The sequence below is a fragment of the Corvus hawaiiensis genome, chromosome 11, assembly GCF_020740725.1.
Source record: "Corvus hawaiiensis isolate bCorHaw1 chromosome 11, bCorHaw1.pri.cur, whole genome shotgun sequence".
NCBI lineage: Eukaryota > Metazoa > Chordata > Aves > Passeriformes > Corvidae > Corvus > Corvus hawaiiensis.
This window is the reverse complement of record NC_063223.1, coordinates 2,792,521-2,811,873: the sequence shown is the minus strand read 5'-3', so window position 1 is coordinate 2,811,873 and position 19,353 is coordinate 2,792,521. Positions and strand designations below refer to the sequence as shown.

The 19,353-nt window shown below is 35.7% G+C and overlaps 1 protein-coding gene across 9 annotated transcripts in view; it reads right to left on the bottom strand.

Moving 5' to 3' along the window:
• Positions 1-19: 19 nt before the first annotated feature.
• Positions 20-19,353, bottom strand: part of NR2C2 (nuclear receptor subfamily 2 group C member 2) — a 37,535-nt gene continuing 18,201 nt past the window's right edge. For 7 of the 9 annotated variants that reach the window (XM_048315891.1, XM_048315885.1, XM_048315884.1 and 4 more), the window contains 7 exons: positions 19,081-19,214; positions 16,240-16,417; positions 15,850-15,971; positions 15,180-15,319; positions 12,200-12,337; positions 10,558-10,663; positions 20-8,433 (listed from right to left, as the gene is read on the bottom strand). In XM_048315891.1, coding sequence (XP_048171848.1) covers positions 8,259-8,433; positions 10,558-10,663; positions 12,200-12,337; positions 15,180-15,319; positions 15,850-15,971; positions 16,240-16,417; positions 19,081-19,214 — 993 coding nt within the window. In that variant the 3' untranslated portion in view covers positions 20-8,258. The remainder of the gene's footprint in view (positions 8,434-10,557; positions 10,664-12,199; positions 12,338-15,179; positions 15,320-15,849; positions 15,972-16,239; positions 16,418-19,080; positions 19,215-19,353) is intronic. The other 2 variants (XM_048315889.1, XM_048315890.1) reach the window with 2 other exon arrangements.

The following is a 19,353-nucleotide window of genomic DNA, read 5'->3' as shown; positions in this document are numbered from 1 at the left end:
AAACTCAAGAATGCAGTTATATTTGTAATTCACTTTAATGGTAGAAACCTCATTTAGCTACTAGTATTAACCACAACAATATAATGATACAACAGCATTTAATAAAATGCATGAGCTAAATCATGCACTGCAATACTCTATATACAAACACAACAATGCAAATTCCTCTTTGTGACTGAAGACATTGGATATAAAATTTAGTTTAAAAAAAGAACATGCTATTATTTTTAAATGCTATCACACACAACAATACTGATTTCACAAAAGAAGCTGTGGGAAATTAACAACTTTTGCAAAGTTTTTAAAACAAACATAAACAATAGTTTTCTAAATTATAATGAACAGAGGCTTCCAGAAAATATCCCAAGGAATTGAAAGTAGATGCTTCCTTTTATAAAAATTTGTTCTTTTAGCTCAGCACTCCCTAGTAGGCCAATACAGATAAAACAACGTGCAGTTTTCAGTTAGGAAACTATGAACACTGGCTTCCAGTGTATTTAAGAGTACAGATTAATTATTAAAAATATTCCAACATATGATATTGATTACATATATGAAAAATTTAACATATACAGTCTGTAAGTGAAATGTTTTCTTCTTAAAGACTATGCTTTTTGTTTGAAATTTATCTAGTCCTACTTTAATCCACAATCATGAAAATACCATAAAATGGACCTGTGTTGTATTATCGCAGAGCCTTTATTGCCACTAAATTTGAGCAAATATTTTGTCCTTCAGAATACAAACAATTCAAATGTGGATATAAAAGAACTTTGTTTGCTTTTTTTTTTTTCTGAATACATAGTTGAATTTTTAAACAGATTCAATCTTGATTAATGCCCCAATTGGCTTCCTAAACTTTAAAACTGTTCCTGCAGTACAATGACTTTAACAGACTTTCAGGTTTCTATTCACCTTTAAAGAGGAAAACAAGCATTCAAACAGCACTAATTGTCCAGGCACCAATGAAGGACCATCTGTCACAGGACTTCCTGACATTAATTGAAATATTTTTCCTGCTGAAAATCGCAGAAGTAAGGTTTGAAATACTACAGGTTTATTCCTATTTTTGAAATAAAAGCTTACAAATGCTCACTAACCAATATACCAGGAAAGAGAACATTCTCAGCATTTTCCATAGCAAACTTTCCAAACTTTCCTCAGACTTGTGGTTCACTTTAAGCATGCATGAAGTTCACATTAATTTGATTGCTGTCTTATTATCTGATTAAATATACACAAGTCTTTGCCATGTTGAGTACAAAAGGTGGAAATAAATGCCCAGAAAATTATGCTTCCCCCTTTTAATGACAGAAACAAGACTCACTGAACTACTGCCCTGCATGGTCTGTGAAATGCTTTTTTAAAAACCCACAGTTAACAGATTTACTTTATGGAAGGCTTCCTTTTTATCTTCATCAAAAGGGAAAAAGAACAAGACCTATTTATACTTTGATAATGTAAATGTTTGAGTCCTCATTATGAATAAGAAATTGTCTTAACTCCACATCTCATTTCACAACTGTGTGCCCAGGTCCCACATGGACAGTGGGACTGTCATAGGCAGTGCAGAAGCTGCACAGATTCCAGACCCAGGAAAGGACAGAATGTGGAAAGAGACAGTAGTCTGACAACTAAATCAAGCAACCAGCTGTGTTCAGTTTAGGCTGGAAAATAAAGAGAACAGCTTCAGAAAGTGAATATACAACTGAAATGCATTGTGAAAATCTTGAAGAAGTCTTGATGCTTGCTAAGAAATAAACTACCTGCAATGTCCCTACTATTTAATTACTGTTGTACCACAGCTGCTGTTTCACTGAACAGAGCACACAGTCTCTAACTTACAGGTTGGTTTCATGTGATCACTATGACAATATGAATATTGATTTATTAAGCAGCATCCATTACCTCCTACCAATGTTCTGTGTGCTGCAGTTCAGTGATAAGTGGCAACGTGGTTTATTTTCAGTTTGCCACTGATGAAGACTTAAAACCAAAAAATCAGTCTCTTACCAAGCTTCGCAAAAAATACGACTTTACAAATGTATCTCAGGAGGCTGGAAGAGAATGAGTATATAATGAGCAGAGAAGTATTTTCTATGACTATAGTTATTTATTCATTATATGCTCAATTAACTATTGACTGGCAGACTTCTACAGGCCAAATGAGAAAAGGTAAAGAGAATATTGTAAAAGCCAGAAAATTCATGGAATATATTTGACAGTTCTGAACAGAAAATAGTGAATTTGGGTTGGTTTAGAAAATAGGTGCAAAGCTCTGAAATTTGTGAGGATTCACCAAATTAGGAAGCTCTGGATTAGGAAATGAATAAAAAACTTTAGCAGATAGAATTGATGAGTAATGGCTCCATATCTGTACATATATACATACACTACACATTTTCTATACACTGTACAGAATATATTTAGACAGAGAGGTATAAACATATACATTCATACACACATACATACAGCTATGTACATATGCATCAGCTGCTCGAGTGAGTTTTAGAAATGAACATGCAGAAATGCACAACGGTGGGAGGCACAACATAGACGTGTACAACTCTATCAAACCCTTTAAAAAGAAAGAAGACAGGCATGAATTTAAGCCATTTTCAAAGCATTCATGTAACTCAAGAGGATTGAACAGGTTTTGGGAATTATGGAACATTACAACAGTATTACCTGTGATGAACTTAGCATGACTTCACAATAAAAAGCTGAGTAATAAGGTAATTCTGGGCTATGACGTTTCCCAAGTCTAATATATTCAGACTTGGGGAATCTACACTTTACAAAGAATTTAACTTTAACTTGTAACCCCAGTATAAATAATGTTATAATTTTTTTGCACAAATAATTTCCCATATGTTGATAAGACTGACTGCAGCTGAAGTAGGGCTGTAGCATTATCTAACAAGAAGGGTTAGTGGCATCAAACAATAAGCCTGAACTTAATTCAGGAGTATTTACTGTCAAAATGACTCAGCAACTTTAGAATAAAAAGGTGCAAAAAGTAAATGTTTTCATTGTCTCTCCTTTGCCATGCCCTCTTGGTAAATTTTCATATAAAGCTGTTTTCTAAACTAATTTTCTGTCATTCAGTATCTACTAGATGCTGGCAATTTGTCCTTTCTCTGCCCTTCACTCTCCTCTCTAGGGTGACCATGGCCTCATTTGGCTGACCCCTCCTGGATGTTTGGAGGTGTTAGGACTGCAGCTGTTGTGTGCTGCTATCACAGCTGGCCCATGCTTATCACCAGAGCAAACGACTGCTAAAGCTGTTCCGTTGCTGTATGGCCAGTGTGGCAAACCCTGGGACAGGTGGGAAGCTGACTGTGCTTGCCAGCATTTCTGCTTTTCCTCTTACAGACAAGAGTAAGTGAAAAACCCCCAGCCTCCCCTGGTTTTGCACTATTAAGTGTAACTGGAGAGGAGGAGAGTGATCTCAAATAGAAAATCAGATTTTTGTTCTTTTCAGGATGGTTATCATCCAGTAGATGTGTGTTGGTACACCTGTGTGTCTGACTGACCTGCCAGTTCTACTGCTCACTCCACCCAATTCGAACAGGGCCCTGACTGGTGCTGAGTGCAGGAAGCTGCTTTGTCACTGCTTGGACAGTATCCTCAGCCCATTAATTTCCAGTCTTGTCTTCCTGGTTAAACTGTATTCGTGATGCCCTTTGCTAGTCATGCTGTTTGGTGCTTTTTTTTAAAAATTGCCTTTTACTAATTAAACAGCAGGTAATCAGGGAAGAATCCTAACTACTGTCTGAACTTTAATAGGCAGGAAAATCTACTGACACCTGCAGTATCCTGAATGAAATGATTCAGGAACCTGTGAGTCCTGTGTACTATACACAACAACAACAAAAAAACCACGCAAGTGTTTTACAGTCTCTGTCAAAGGAGAAACAAGAGTCAGGAAACTGATTTCCCCTGGAAGCGTCAGCCCTGACTTGGTTTCTCTATCACAGCCTCAGAATGTGCCCTTTGCCAAAGGGAGCTGTAATGGCAGTGCAGAGCCAGCTGGATTCTCCATGCAGACCTGGAGCCAGAGCTCCTCACCAGAGGCATTGAGGCTGCCTGGGGGGCCAAGGGCTTCAGAAGATGGTAAAAGGAGACTTGGTAAATGACACCAAGTAATCAGTGGAGAGCAACAATAGTTTCTTGCCCCCGAGTGCTCTGAAAATTAAGCCTTCGTAATAATCTAACATTTTAAGGCAGCTAAAAGAAAGCCTGGTATGACTTCTTAGAAGGATCTCTCCTTGGAGGTAATTTTTTTCCTCTTCTACCAGTTTCATGCCAGAGTAACTCCACAGATACCAAAAGCATTGCAGCTAATTTATAAACAATGTAAATAGGCAGAGAAAGATTACTTTTGTACGTGGTCTTAGTCCAATGTAAGTAAATAAAGGGAAGAAAAGTAGTATACCTTCCTCCATTTGTCACAAATGCCATTAAAATCATTATGACAAAGCTAATCCCAAATGCTTTTTATCTACAAGATTCAAATCTAGTTCCTTCGCAAGAGTTGGAAAACAATGAAGCACATGGGCAATGGACATTATTGCCTCATTCTCATTCCCTGCATTGCCTCATTATCACGCCCCATCAGTCTCAGCACAGAATTCTAACATTTGTCTGAATGAATTATGACTAGTATACACATTTGGTCAGGTTCAGATAAATCTAATCAGGTAATTTATTACTGTATTTCTGCCAAGTTAAAATATTTTCATTTCAAGAGCAGCAGGAAAAGGACCTCAAAAATTCTGAAGAGAATTCTGAATTGCACTAACTAGAGCTTCAGTGAGATGAACTTTTCTTAGAATTGGTTTGTGACTGTGATACTTTGACTCCAAGTTCTGTGAACACAAGTTTGGCGTTTAAATTTCACCTTTATGAAAACAAGCCATTTCTGTATTTAATACTCAAGAAATAGTTCTTCAATAATTATTACAATAATAAAAAGCTCTCCTGTCCAATATTCATAAGGAAAAGTTTGCACTTTCAATGGAGAAAAAACCCCAAACTAATTTAACAATAAGGCTAAGATTTAGATTAAGATTAGCCTGTTGCTATCTTCCATCTGCAGGAGGGATGGAACAAACCTCAGGAATTCCAAGAACTATGTCAGTGTTGTAGTATTTTCTGCAGAGATGGTGCAAAACTTGCCTGATTCTGCAGCTGTACTGTGTGCATCACAAGGTCCTACTGCCACGAGAGGGATCTTGACAGGCTGGAGAAACGGGCCAACAGGAACCTCATGAAGTTCAAAGAGGGGAAGCACAAAGTCCTGTCCCTGGGGAGGAAATAGCCCAGGCACCCATATATGTTCAAATTTCTACAATCCAAAATGTTAGTCTTGGAATAGTGTATAGTTAGAAAGACTACTTTTTGTTAATGGTATCAGGACTAAGTAGCTTGGTTCTGACCTCTGCAAGCCAGCAAATCATGCTAATGATGCTACACAAAGAGAGACTTTATAGCTTTTAGGTGGTAATATCCAAATCTTAAGGATGGAACTGCTTAATTTCATCTTTTAAGTACATGCACAAGAAATAAAACCTACCTATGGATTGCATGGTTGTAACACAATTTACACAAATGAATATTTTATCCCTAATAAGCTATTTAATAACTATTTGCAGAGGAAGTAACTACCAGGGTTTGATCAAGGATATCATTATGTGGCCTTGCATTTGTGGGGAGTGTAGTTTATTTGTAAACAGAGCTGCATGATATTTATCATTTTAATTTACAAATGCAATGCAAGGCATACATTTTACATTTCATTTCATGTGATCCCTTTGTTCCCAAAAAACTATAATGCCTTTATCTTCTTTCCTGAACTGTTACGATCACAAGTAATAAAAATTACAAACAAATTTTCACACAGAAAATTGGGCCCTTTTACTCGAAAAATTGGAAGTTGAAATGTTTGTCAAGAAAAAGCTAGCTGGTGTGTATTGAGATTTAAAACCAAATATTCCAGTGGCTAGTTTTTGTGCTAAGGAATATTTCATTTGCCATTAAAATGCTTTCTTATCTGCTTAAATGATTTTTATGAAATACTGGAAGCAAATTAAGCTCCATAATCCTTTTGGCAATTAAAAAATATCACAATAGTTCAATGCATTCTGCTTGTAGAACAATGACATAACCCAATAAAATTTTAAATTTTAACACAAAAGCAGCCACAACTCTTTCCAAGGTAGCTACTGTTTCTGATGTTAATATCACCATTAATTTTTAGGTTGCATACCCTTAACATAGGGACTGTGTAGCAGAAGTGCTGATACAAACCCACAGCAGTTACACTACAATCAAATGGTTGGCATTAAAATCTGAAGTCCAGCTGACTTCACATGTAGAGAGCAGACTTCCCATAACATGAGCAATATGACAATTTCATTTGCTATAGCAAGAGCTGAGAGAGATAAAAGTGCAATATTACAAATCTCTGCATGTATACTGGACTCTGTAATATCCTTCTGAGAAAAAAAGATTCTGAATGTGCTAAAAATGGTAACCGTAGAAGACTTTTAATGCATCCAGAAGCTAAAATTAAATAGTCTTTTGTGTCACAGTAAGTTCTACAAATGTCAGCCTCCTAACAAGCATGACATATACAAGGTCTTTTTGTTACTTTAGAAGCCTCATCTAGAGCTCCTTAAGGTCTTTTGGCTACAAATCAGACTTTGAAAAGTCACAAACACCAACCTAGTAGGTGTTTCTAAATAAATATCAGTAACAGAAGAAAAACCAAAGTGCTGAACTTCTCATTAGATTTTTGTCACATAAAACTACAAAAGTAGGAATGCCTCTAACACACAAATAATTAAAATAATTAATGCATCTAATGAGCCAGGAACAGATGAAGGTATTAATTGCTATGACTTAAAAAAAAATTCTTTGATTTTAAAACACTTAACAGCCATAATAATAAGTTATACTAAAACAAAACCTATGGTAGCAGCTAATGGCCAATACTAGCAAACATGTTGATGGCTCATCACTGGAGACAATTAAAAAGTAGTTCATTTTGTATCTCCATGGTGTATCAGTCATCAACTGCAATTGTACATGAGTGAGAGTAAATCCTAACTATATTTTGGTTTCAAACTAAGTGACAGGAAAGTTGAGAACACTGCAAAACTGGGAGTGCTCAGTGAGGGAAGGAGGGAGGGAAAAATACAGTGAGAGAGCTTTGTAATAAACTCTTGCTACAGCCAGAGGTTCTATACTTCTGTATTTCAGGTCTTAAATTGTACCTGTGGCTTGATCATAAGGGTGTTCAGAGTATAGAGAGGAGGAGTAAATTTGGAGCATACAAAGAGCATACTCAAATAGCATCACACGGCTCTATTTGAAAATTACTGCTCTTCCAGTTAGTGACTGATTTTCCCCAAAGTCAAAAGGCTTCATCTTAGAATATTATTTGTCATGATTGTGTTTGTCTGAATAGACACTTGGAGGAACCTGAATATTTAATCATTATTGTGACAAACACTTTTTTCCTCTAGTGTGGGGAATTCCTGTAGCACATAATAGTCACTATGACTGCACTGTACTGTGTATTACAACTGCACTAATTTAACAGATATAGTTTCATATAATGTGGATATCTGATTTAAGAATCCATATTAATATTTCATGCATAATGTAACAGCAAGTGACTTCTTGTAGATTAAATGATTGTCTCCTTTAGCATTCTACATTTTTACAAAAATCATTTACTAACGTTTTGACTAAGGACATATGCAGTTTTTTTCATTTTTCATACTCATAAGCAGGATGTTGATAATGCTGTTGCTCTGACAAGAAGTGATTACAAAGTGCTAGTATTATACCCTGGCATGTGCTAGACATTAGTTCCAAGGATATTTTTAAATATATACATACTGTTCTTTTTACTTTTAAAGTAATTTTATTACTACCTGATATTATAAAACTCTTTTTAACCACTGATAATTTTTAAATACAAAGCATGTGAAAAGTATGTTCAGTCATCTATAGCCTTTTAAATGAAAGGCATCAAAAATATTCCTTGTGGCAGAAAAAGTCCTATAGCAGGTCTTTTAATAGCTGCTTTAAATTTTGTCAACATCAGAAAAAGACAAGGAGAAATCTGTCAGGAAACCGATAACAAGTTGGAATTATCTGCACATACCGAAACACAACTCTTTTAACTTCGTAATTATATGGTTTTTGTGAAAATTACTTCAATCCCTCAAATTGCATTGTTCCCACTATGCAGACGTGCCAGTTATTTGACCATTATATTCTGCTGTTTCCATTTTGAGAATGTAGGGGATTATGCTGTCAATGGGAACATTTCCAATAAGACCCGTGAAAAACAGTTCCTCGGTGATGCTAGAGCTCATCAGCCTAAGTGCTGGCAGGCGAACTAGGATCCGGGCTAGCCTGAAAAAGAAGTTTGGTGGATTATAAATACATGTAAGACCCATTTAAGATACTTCATGGCTAAAGAGCTGGATCTGCCTTTATTATTACCATAATTCATGAATAGGAGTAAAGAGGCAATTCAAGCTAATTGGCTACCAAAAAAAGAATCATTACTGTTCTATCCTGCAAGTGAAATGAAAAGCCAAGTAGCTTTCCAATGAAAGGGACATATTAATGCCCTTTGTAGACAGACCATGTATGTACAAACACAAAATTCTCTTGGCCTGCTTTTGAAATTCCCTCTGGACAAACAATGCTGAGACTAATAATACCCATACTGATTAGTGCGAACATTTGCACAATTTTAAGAGTACAATGCTTAATTAAAATTTCAGCCATAAACAGCACAGTCCTCAGTTGCCTAGCAACTTCATGCTAAATGAGATAGCAGGAAGGGGGCTGGACGTATATAAACAGAAAAAAAGAGAATCTAATGAGAGATGGAATTTGGGGGAATGTATTGTTGAGCATAAATATTGCCAAATGCTCTGGTGTTTTATTTACCAGGATGTTAACATATATCCAATATAATGAAGTGATTGTATTGAAATGCTGGACTTCCCATGCATGTGAAATTTAGGACAGTGATGAAAGCATTTTGCTGTCATTCATATGGCAGATGCACATCACAAATGCCAAACCAAATAAATTTTCTGAACCAGAACCATGTAATAGCAAACCTCAGGTAGCACTGACCACAGGTGCTCTGGAAAATGCTTGAATATTTATGGAGAAAATATCTAAGGTCCATTCTGCTAATATACCGTATGTTGAAAACTTTAGGGCAAAAAGATTCAAGCTATGCTGTTGTTTTTGTGAAAATTGTAATACTTCTCTCCTGTCTCAATTTGTACCAGCACTCAGTTGCTCAGAAACAATCCAATTTGTTCTCTAAACTTGTCTATGGGTGAGCATGGAGATACAGACACTATTAGTTAAAATACAGGACACTGCTTGGGGAATGTAACTCTGATTTTCTTCCCTGAGACACTATTATGAGAAGTATATATAAGCAGATGGAACAAATTTTATATTTAGTTGTATGGTAGATACTCAGCTCTCACGAATCAAACCAGAAGGACTCAACTGTACATGGAAGAATGTGGGATTTGAGGATATTTCTGAGGCAGAGAATCCTAGTTTCACTGCACCACAGTGTTAACTCTGTAAGATCAGTGCAGAAAACAGAGATGGGAGAAGCTCTCCTTTTCAGACAGATTTTTTTCTTCTTTTATTTTTAGTTACCCCACCGTCAGACAGTGCTTAAGTGTATGGGATTGCTTCTTTACATGAGGATACCTTTCACAGTAAAAAAGAACATGTTCTAGTATATCTTGCTAAACAGAGGTGAGAATTTCACTGACAGTGGAGAAAATCATTGTGTTGATGAATTTTGAGTTTTGACAGACTTAGAAAATACAGTAATTGTTTCTAGCATTTAACAAACAGAATAGTTGAGAGGTGAAAAAATCAAGCCAGATAATTTCAGAGAAGTCCTTGGAAATTTAAAAAAAAAAAAAAAAAAAAGCCAAAGGAGAAAATAAGTGGGATGTGGGAATTTCTTATAAACGGAAGTTTGAGAGATGGTTACTGTTTTCTGTTATATGTAATCCTGCTTTTTTCAAGGGCGATAACTGACAGTTTTAACATTTTTCTGCATATGTAACTTGAAAAACATTTCAAGGATAATAATCACCTTTTAGTTGGCAAAGAGGCTTTAAAATAATAACTTGAAAAAAGCAGCAGTGTGAATTAGAGTCAGCTGAAGCAGTTACTCCCCAAACTTCTAAAAAAAGTCTGTTTACTTTTCTAAACATGACTATGAAAGTCTCAAAAAAACCCCTCAAAAACCAAGAAAGTACTAATAAATTTAATTTACATGGAGGAAGCTAGACAGCTATTCTTGTTTCTACGTATCTTTAAACAAACCTGCTTGCTTATATGAATTAGGTTCTAGTTCTTTCTCATCAACAGTCAAAAAAACCCCAAACCCCAGACGTCAAAAACATCAATGATGTTATTTTTGTACTTTTGTTAGCTACAGCCCACAACATTACTTTGGGTACTATAGACAATAAATACCTATAAGTATCTTCTGGATAGGTTTTTTGTACATAGTCCTGCAATTCCATCTGTGCCTTCTCCTGGAATTTTTCTATTTGGGTTGAACTGGTCAGACCAGGGTGATCTAAAGAAACAAAACATTTCTGTATGTCGATTGTTTCCCTATACATTGTGAAATAAATCTATTTGTAAGACTCTCACATTTAATTTCAATGAAATATTTCTCTGGTATTGTGATGTTTAACATGCTAGCTGTACAAAGGAAACCACTCAGGTGAACATTTACCTCCTGGCTTCAGAAACAGCTTGTTCACTTTTCTCTCTATAGTTGTGTGTATCCATAAGAAAGTGGTCAAAGATTAAGCCTGTACACATGTACCAGGCAATGACACTGAGTTTGTTTTTAACTTTGCTTGTTTAAATGTAAATATGTTCGCCTCTGGGATTTGTTCTAACTAGGCAGGCTAAGCAGTAGCTAGGGTTACTTACTTGATAGATCGATATCTTAATCTTCCCAAGTCTGTCTCATGTTTTAATTCCAGCTGGCTCAGCTCCTCAGCCAGCCACATGATCACAGCAAAACAAAAGCAAACCCACAAAATACCACCTATCTTACTATGCCAAAATATCTTCCGTGTTGTGTCCAAAATGCTTGTCCCTTGAAACAGGACAGAGCTACCTTGAGTTTGGATAGTTTCTTGCTTTTCCAACTTGAACAAAACCCCTAATAAATCTAACTCTAATGGAACAATCTACAAAAAAAATTCCAAAATAACAGTTCAGGACGCCAGAATCTTCTGCTTAAGGTTTATTACAAAGAGAAAAATAATATCAATGCAAAAAAAAAAAACCAAACCCAAGCAAACACACCTGTAACAACATACCCTTTTACTTTGTATTTTGTAAATACCTTTGAATTAAAATAAATAATATGCATTTCTGAGCAAAACTTTCCCTTTTCCTCATCCTGTCAGCAGTTTTAGATTAACCTTTGTATGTCCTAGAAACATTTACCACCTTAGCTGAAGAGACTGCCACTTCCAATTTCTTTAATGTCCTTACCTAATCATTTCAGAAAAGCTCAAGTGTCTTCTTTGAGTAAATTCTTGTATTTCACAAACACTTGACTATGTTTTAGTTGTCTGCTATAATTTCTTTTGGTAACAAATGGAAGACAGCCTGTTTACATTCAGTTTTTGAGATTTTGTGGGAGTTTCATATAAAATAGGTATTTCTGCTCATATTTCACCTATTCCTCTTATTAGTATATTAAGAATACTGAAATTGAAGCAAATTTCTTTTTGTCACTCTGAGAATGCATTTCTTCTAATCCTCCTCACCATTTACCCCACTAATATTGCTAGTACACATTCCAGATAATTTATTACTCATAGATTCTCAGCTGAAGGTAACTTGAGAATCTAATCTTCTAAGGTGGATGTACAGGAAACATGTATATACTGGAGTTGTAAATAACATGGATATGTTGCTCTGAAGTTATTTTAAAACACATATTGTGATAATCATTATGAAACAATCATTTAATCTGCAATTTAACAGATGAGTCTCATCTCAAGACATTAGTCTGATTAAAAAAATGCTAAAAAATTGACATATTAATGCTTATTATTTAAAAAGATATGGTTACTAAATTCCTTACCAGGGCTAAAAAGGACTATAGCTTTAAGGTATGCATATTCATATCCATCAATATCAAGCTTGGCCATGCTGTTACAGAACTCCTGAAGTTTCCAGATGTGTTCCATGACTTGCTTTATTCTGTCTCCAGAAAGTTTATCTACAAAAAGATATTGCTTACTATTTCATCTGAGCTCAAGCATTTCTAATATATTAACAAATAAAGTTTTATAAACCAAGTCAAGTGATATTTTCAAGTCTTTTGCTGTCTTAAAACCACTTAACATGTAGGGATGGCCTGAATTATTATGAAAGTGAAGATTTATAAAGTTAAGTCAGACCCAGGGCTAGCAAACAGAGTGTTAACTCTTCTGTGTAATTTTGCCAGCACGGCATAATCTGCCACACCAAACTTTTTCCAGTGATATACTGCTCTGAGCAGAGACTCTCAAATTATGGTGAATTATTCTACAAATGGCTATAGTGATTCTGGGAATGAACAGACGCACAAAGCAAATGCTAACATGCAACCCTAATTTTAAATTCAAACATTATTGAATTAGCTTTTCCAAAAGTGAATGCAAGAACAGTAATAGCAGTGCTACTTTCTCCTCTATCTGTACTTTTAGGAGTGAACTTTTCATTAGCTATGGTAAATAGTCTTTGTCCCGTCTGACAGGGTAAATTCAGTGAAATACACATACATAGATTCTTCTAACATTTGAAAGATCACATTCCTTATACTGGATTCATAAACTATCTTAAAATTTCAATTTAAAAATATGTTTTATTTATAGATATGTTACAAGTGAGTGGTATTAGCTGCTAAACTAAGAAGGGATAGATTTCTGTTCTGGTAAATAGAAATCCTTGTAATGGACTGTATATCTACAAACTAGTCAAGGAATAAAAACATTAGAGAATACATTAAGACAAATCTTTGAATATATAATTACTTTTATCAAACTTCAGAAGTGAGTCAGTTCACAAGAGATAAAGCCTTTCCTTGAAAAACATATTAGAATAATTTTTATTCCAGTCATAGTCTCCAATGCTAGTATTTCATATCATTTTAACTTGAATTTTATTTTTGTCTATACACCTAATAGTGCATAGGATTGCTTAGACCCCATGTGCCTCAAACTGAATCTTTGACATAGTTTATTACTCTTTTATCTATTTTCTGAAACTGCAATAAGAATACTGAATGAATGGAAGAACCATTTTTTGCAGTCTTGAAATAAGAATGAAAGCATAATCTACATTTCTTAAATCATTAATTGTGATACAAATTTTTAATTACTCAAGATGGATGAAGATAGACATAATGTAATGTTTTTATTGCTGTATTAAGTAGGAAAGTATGGTCTAGAAGAACTCAGGAGAGCAAACTTGAATTCCAGAGTTTCTAAGCAGCCTCATCACTAATATGTTCCTAGATAAAGTTCTGAAATTTCTTCACTTTGTTTTGAATTTTAAAAGTATAATAAACAATACAACAGGATAACTTTGCAGAATAGATAAATAACACCAACGATCCTCTTTTCTTGGCTGGTCTCAGCTAATGCAGCATGACCACAAGTACAAGTTATAGAAAAAAATTCTTTTTTACAATTTTGATGCATGAGAACGTAAGTGGAACCAGCTTAAGGCTATAATAGCCCTACCAATTACTCCTCCCCAAACTCACTGCCTGGAATGGAGGTGGAATAGACAGCTCTGTGTATTCTGAAACGGATAAAAAGTAAAAGCCTAACTCTGCACAGAACATCCAGTGTGCAGGTTTCCCTACTGATATTTTCAACTTTTGCCTCTCTGTGCAGGAAAAGAGCAGCACTTTGTTGTATTTTGGGGCTCTCCAGGCTCTCTTAAATGACAAAACAACAAGCCAAGACCAACCAAAAAACAAAAACCCAAAACCAAAGCAAGAAAAAACCCTATATTTATTATGAAAGCAATTAAAGCATACTATCCATTTAAGAGTCAAATTTCCATCTAATTTACTTTATCATGATGAAGCTAATAAAGTAGATTAAAACTTGATTGTAGAACTATAAAATGTACAAAGTGGATAACTGGAAAAAAACATTTAATATCCTTCAGCTCTAGAAAAATACGTCTCAGTAAAAACCTGTTTGCTAATTTTTGCTGTATGCACAATAATGACAGCCCAAAAAATTATTAAAAAATTGGTACCAAATAGTATTCTATAACTGCTTTTAATGCACATTTAAATTTAAGGTAGTTTTCATGTAATATACTGTATTTGCAGAGTTTAAAGCTGCTAGTATTGCTTCTTCCTCCTTTTAAAAATTAATATTATTTTCATGCTAATCAATCCTATTGACTGGAAGCATCCTTAAAGAATGAAAAAAAAGCAAGTATAACAGATTTTCATCCATCTAGAGATCATCATCCTTATCACCAGACCAACATTGGATTAAAAAATAAAATTACATAAATCTTGTTAAGAATGTCAAGAAAATAGGTTGCTTAATGCTTCAAGGGCACTTCAGAATACATTAATCATTACTGCATTACAGTAGTATCCAAAACCATTATACTTGCAAAAATATGCTTGTTGTGATAATTGACAAATTCTGTGTTTTTCCACTGCAAAGAGGAGAAGGAAGGTTCTGGAAGGAAAAAGTCTGGTGTGGTTTGGAAGAGGACATCATTATTCTAAGAGGAAAAAACATATATCTGGATGGGAAAAAAACTCTCTGAGCACATCCAAGGCATATTTTAGGATGTATTGTCTTTCTCTATAATGTCAGTTAGGCATAGAAGACCCCATTTCCTTTATGGACACTTCTATCCCACAGATATCTCTGTGAGGTCAGTGCAACAAAATTGTAGATCACCAGGGGAAACATAATTATGCAAGAGGAAGCTTCACCTTCGCCTGGATCCTGGTGAACAATTCTGCCACTGATGGGGAAACACCTGATGAGCAATGTTATACAAACATCCCTGTATTGTTAGCAGGACTGACAACATACCTTCTTGTATGCTGTTCTGGAGATGGTTGACAATAGCTCCCAGGATAGTAGACAGACTCATCACCTGTGCACACTGTGCCAGGCCTAAGGTGAACAGCTCATTCCAGCAGGCACGCACAAGGCTTGTGTTACAGTCTTGCCTATAAACAGCAGAAAATCAAATGCTAGCTAGTTTGCATATCAGGTTGGTATTACCCTATGTAAAATTATGTTATTTATAACAATTAATAATAAGGATTAATCCTTATTAATTGCAAAACATTTTAGTAAAAGGCAGATATTAGCATATTACAAATATTTCAAGAAGCAAAATGAAATGATAGACAGACTACGGGAAACCATATCAGGTTGTCTGTGAAATGGTGTTCATCAATTCTTTAGTAAGATATAATAATCAAGTATTTAATTTCTACAAATTAATGCTTGCTTTTGATTTGGCTTTAGTTTCTGTAACCACAGTAATATCAGATATTGTAGTTATCTTCCCCTCTGCCATCTTCTATTTTATTCTTCAAAACAGAGAATATTGCATAGTCTTCACACATTTTAAATAGTTCATTAAAAATTAAACAGTATCATAACTAAAAAGTTCAAAATAGCTGGGAAGTGTTCAGATCAGTGTTTAAATTCATTCAAAGGCAAACAATTCAAACAGAGTATGTCCATTTACCCAAGAGCTTGAAATGCAGGTATGGACCTAGCCCAGTGCATAGAGAGGAAAAGGAGTCGTGATGCTGACTCACAGATGTAGTGTACATTAAGGTACTCTGGCATCGGACTGGGCATTGTCAGCTGCAAAAAATAAAAGTACAGTACAATACATATAGTTCAGACATAAACCAGTTTTTATCATCAATGGCATAACTGGCAAAAACAATCAAACTACTCTTATAGTCCACAATCAACAGTATGACAAGAAGCTGTCAAAGTAAAACTGTACTAAATAACTCATTACTACTGGCAAAGAATGCTAATTGGGAATACAAGACCAGAAATTATGTAGGAGCTCATACATCTTAAGCATTAGTTTGTTTAATAAGACATTTAAAGAAGCACGTACCTTAAATGTGACATGTGTATCTGTAAGTAGGGGTCCTTCCACTTCAATAATTGGTGTTGACTGATCTCTACTGATTACATGAATATTCCCTCCTCCTGTAGGATCCATCCCATCTGCCAAGTTATGAGCTGTTGTACCATCTGTGGTATTAAGTGCTTTAGCCAAAGTATCAAATGCCCTAAAAATAATAAATAAGTAAACAATGAAAGAGTGCTTCCTCAGACCTTAAAAAAATCATATTGCTCAAATGAAATGCTATAAAACCTACGCAAGAACTCTTTAGGCTGACACAAGGTCAGGCTTTTCATTACAGTTACATTACATTCATTACATTACATCCCTCTGTACTCTTTGGGCATTAATAAAAGGAATAGATGTGCCCACATATTGCTGGTAAAAGATCTCCCCTGTAAGGAAAGGATTTACTACTGTAAATCCTGCTCTGATAGTTTTATCCTAGTATTTCTACTAGTAAAGGGGTCTTGTGCTGTGCTGGTTTTGGCTGGGTTAGTTAATTTTCTTCACTGTAGCTAGTATGGGGCTGGGTTTTGGATTTGTTCTGAAAATAATATTGATAATATAGAGATGTTTTTGTTATGCAGAGCAGTGGTTGCACAGTGTAAAGGCCTTTTCTGCTTCTTGTCCTCCCTGCAGTGAGGAAGCTGGGGGTGCACAAGAAGTTGGGAGGTGACACATCCAGGACAGCTGACCCCAACTGATCCAAGGGATATTCCATACTCTGTGACATGACACTCAGTATATAAAGAAAGGGGAAGAAAGAGGAAGTGGAGGGATGTTTAAAGTGGTGGCACTCATCTTTGGAAGTAAGAGTTACACGTGCTGGAGCCCTGCTGTCCTGGAGGTGGCTGAACACCTGACTTCCCATGGAAGGTAGGGAATGAATTCCTTTACTTTGCTTGTGTGTGTGGCTTTTGCTTCACCTATTAAACTGTCTTTATCTCAACCTGTGAGTTTTCTCACTTTGACCCTTCTGATTCTATCCACAGTCCCACTGGTGGGGGGAGTGAGGGAGCGGCTGTGGGAGGCTTAGTTGTCCGCTGGGCTTAAACCACAACAGTCCTCTTACACATACCATTCACTATCCCCCCTTCTCACATGTTAGGTTGGGATTACCAGAGGCCAGATATACTCTGAAGAACAAAGACCCTGTCTTTGTCCCCATCCTTGATCTCCAATTTTTTGGAACACTGGAGAACAGTGTGGTTTTCTTCTAGACAATACACCTGAATTTCCTTTCCCTTAAGATGAAATATGGCCAGGCACTCCTGATCTCCCAGTACAGACAGAGCCTTAAAAGCGTTATGACAGTAAGACACAAGAGAGAGTGGTTCCTGGTCTCCTTTATACTCAAGCTGTTGCTGGAACATTACCCAAATAAATCAGTGTAAATTCTCTTAGGATAACAGAGCTTAGATGTAAAGAAGAATTTTGTGTTCCAATTTCATACCAGTGGAACAGTATTATGGTATAGTGCTGCTTTGACGCTTTTTTTGTCAAGATGGATTTTTGGTGGAGGGTTTTTTGTAAATTTTTTTCTGCTTTAAATAAAGAGTATGAAGTTGACATAAATTGACATTGCAGTGTCAAGTATTTTCAAATATTAATTCACTTCACTTGAAGAGTTTAAATGAAAGACTTAAGAGTTTTAATTAACGTCCTTTTTCCAGCCAGGACAAGGTTATTTTTTTGCAGTAGCCAGGAGGGGACATGGCTGGGGTCCAGAGGTTATTCTATACTATCAACCACAAGGGGAGGGGAGGGGCAGGAAAGGGACTCTCTCTCTCTCTCTCTCTCTCTCTCTCTCTCTTCAGAGGACAAGAGGTTTCTTCCACTTGGTGTAGTGGACAGAAGGGTCTGGTATTTGTTTATTGTTGGGGGCTTTTCCATGTAAATCGTTTCTTTGTCTTATACCTCTTGTTATTAATATTGTTGCTATTACTGTTTCATTTTGCTGTTACTGTTTGTTTGCTAGTCTCATTGCTGTTTCCAATAAATTGTTCTTATTTCAACCCATAATCTTTGTCTTTTATGCCTCCAGCTGGAGACGGAGGAGGGAGCAAGTGGCAGCATAGTTTAAGTGGGAACATTAACTTGGATAATACCATTCTTAAACCATGACAGTTAAGCTCCTTCTAAAAATCTTCTTTTTGAGAAACAGTGGACAGTTTTGGGTCCCAAGTATTTTATCTTATTAACCTATCCTGCTAAATTCAACCTACCTGGCTCCCCCCGCAAAAACACACACATACAAAAAAATCCAACAAAAAAACCCCCAGCCTTGCAAATCCCAAGCTGTGCTGGAAATTTTAATATTCCATGCTCCTTTTTCACATATTTTTCATTAATAAAGAAAAGAAAGACTTCAAACTCTTTCTAAACCTACATTATCAGGAGATTTTATGGCAGAACAATCCCAAAAATAAATCTGCAGTAATACAGACCCCTAAAGAGCAGGGCTAAGGGCACAAGCATTTCACAGGAGACGCATACATAAAACACACTTATGAAATAAAATGGCACTGACATGTTGCTATTCTCAGAGTCTTTCAAGGTCACACACTAGTAATTTATTATTTTTCTAAGAATCAAATCTGGTCTAGCTTCAGAACACTACATTTGTAACACTGGACACAGTTCTTCACAAGAGGGTAAGAGCCAAATCTGATTTCTAAATAATTGGTTTTGTGTTTCAAAGTAGGGGCAATCTGGCAATCTGTACTGTGTCTGGTGTTACAATGCCAAATTCCTTTAATGAATGAGTGTAAGGACACACCACATAGAACACAAATTGCTAAATAAGGTGTAAATATAACTGCATACCGTGTAATCTCACTTGCAGATTGCTCTTCTTGTTGAACTTCAGAAGTATCTCCATTATTTAGTGACTCACTGAGATTAGCAAGAGATGTCACAACATTTGCTAGTGTTCCTAAGGCACCCTGGCTTGTTTCAGCCTAAAAAGGAAAAACTATATTAGTAAATCAAAATTATAATTATATATGATATATAATTTTCTCCCACCTTTAATATTTTTGTTCTTTTTCCCTTATGTGTCTTTTCCTTCCTCCTGAATGCATACAGGAAGAACAATGG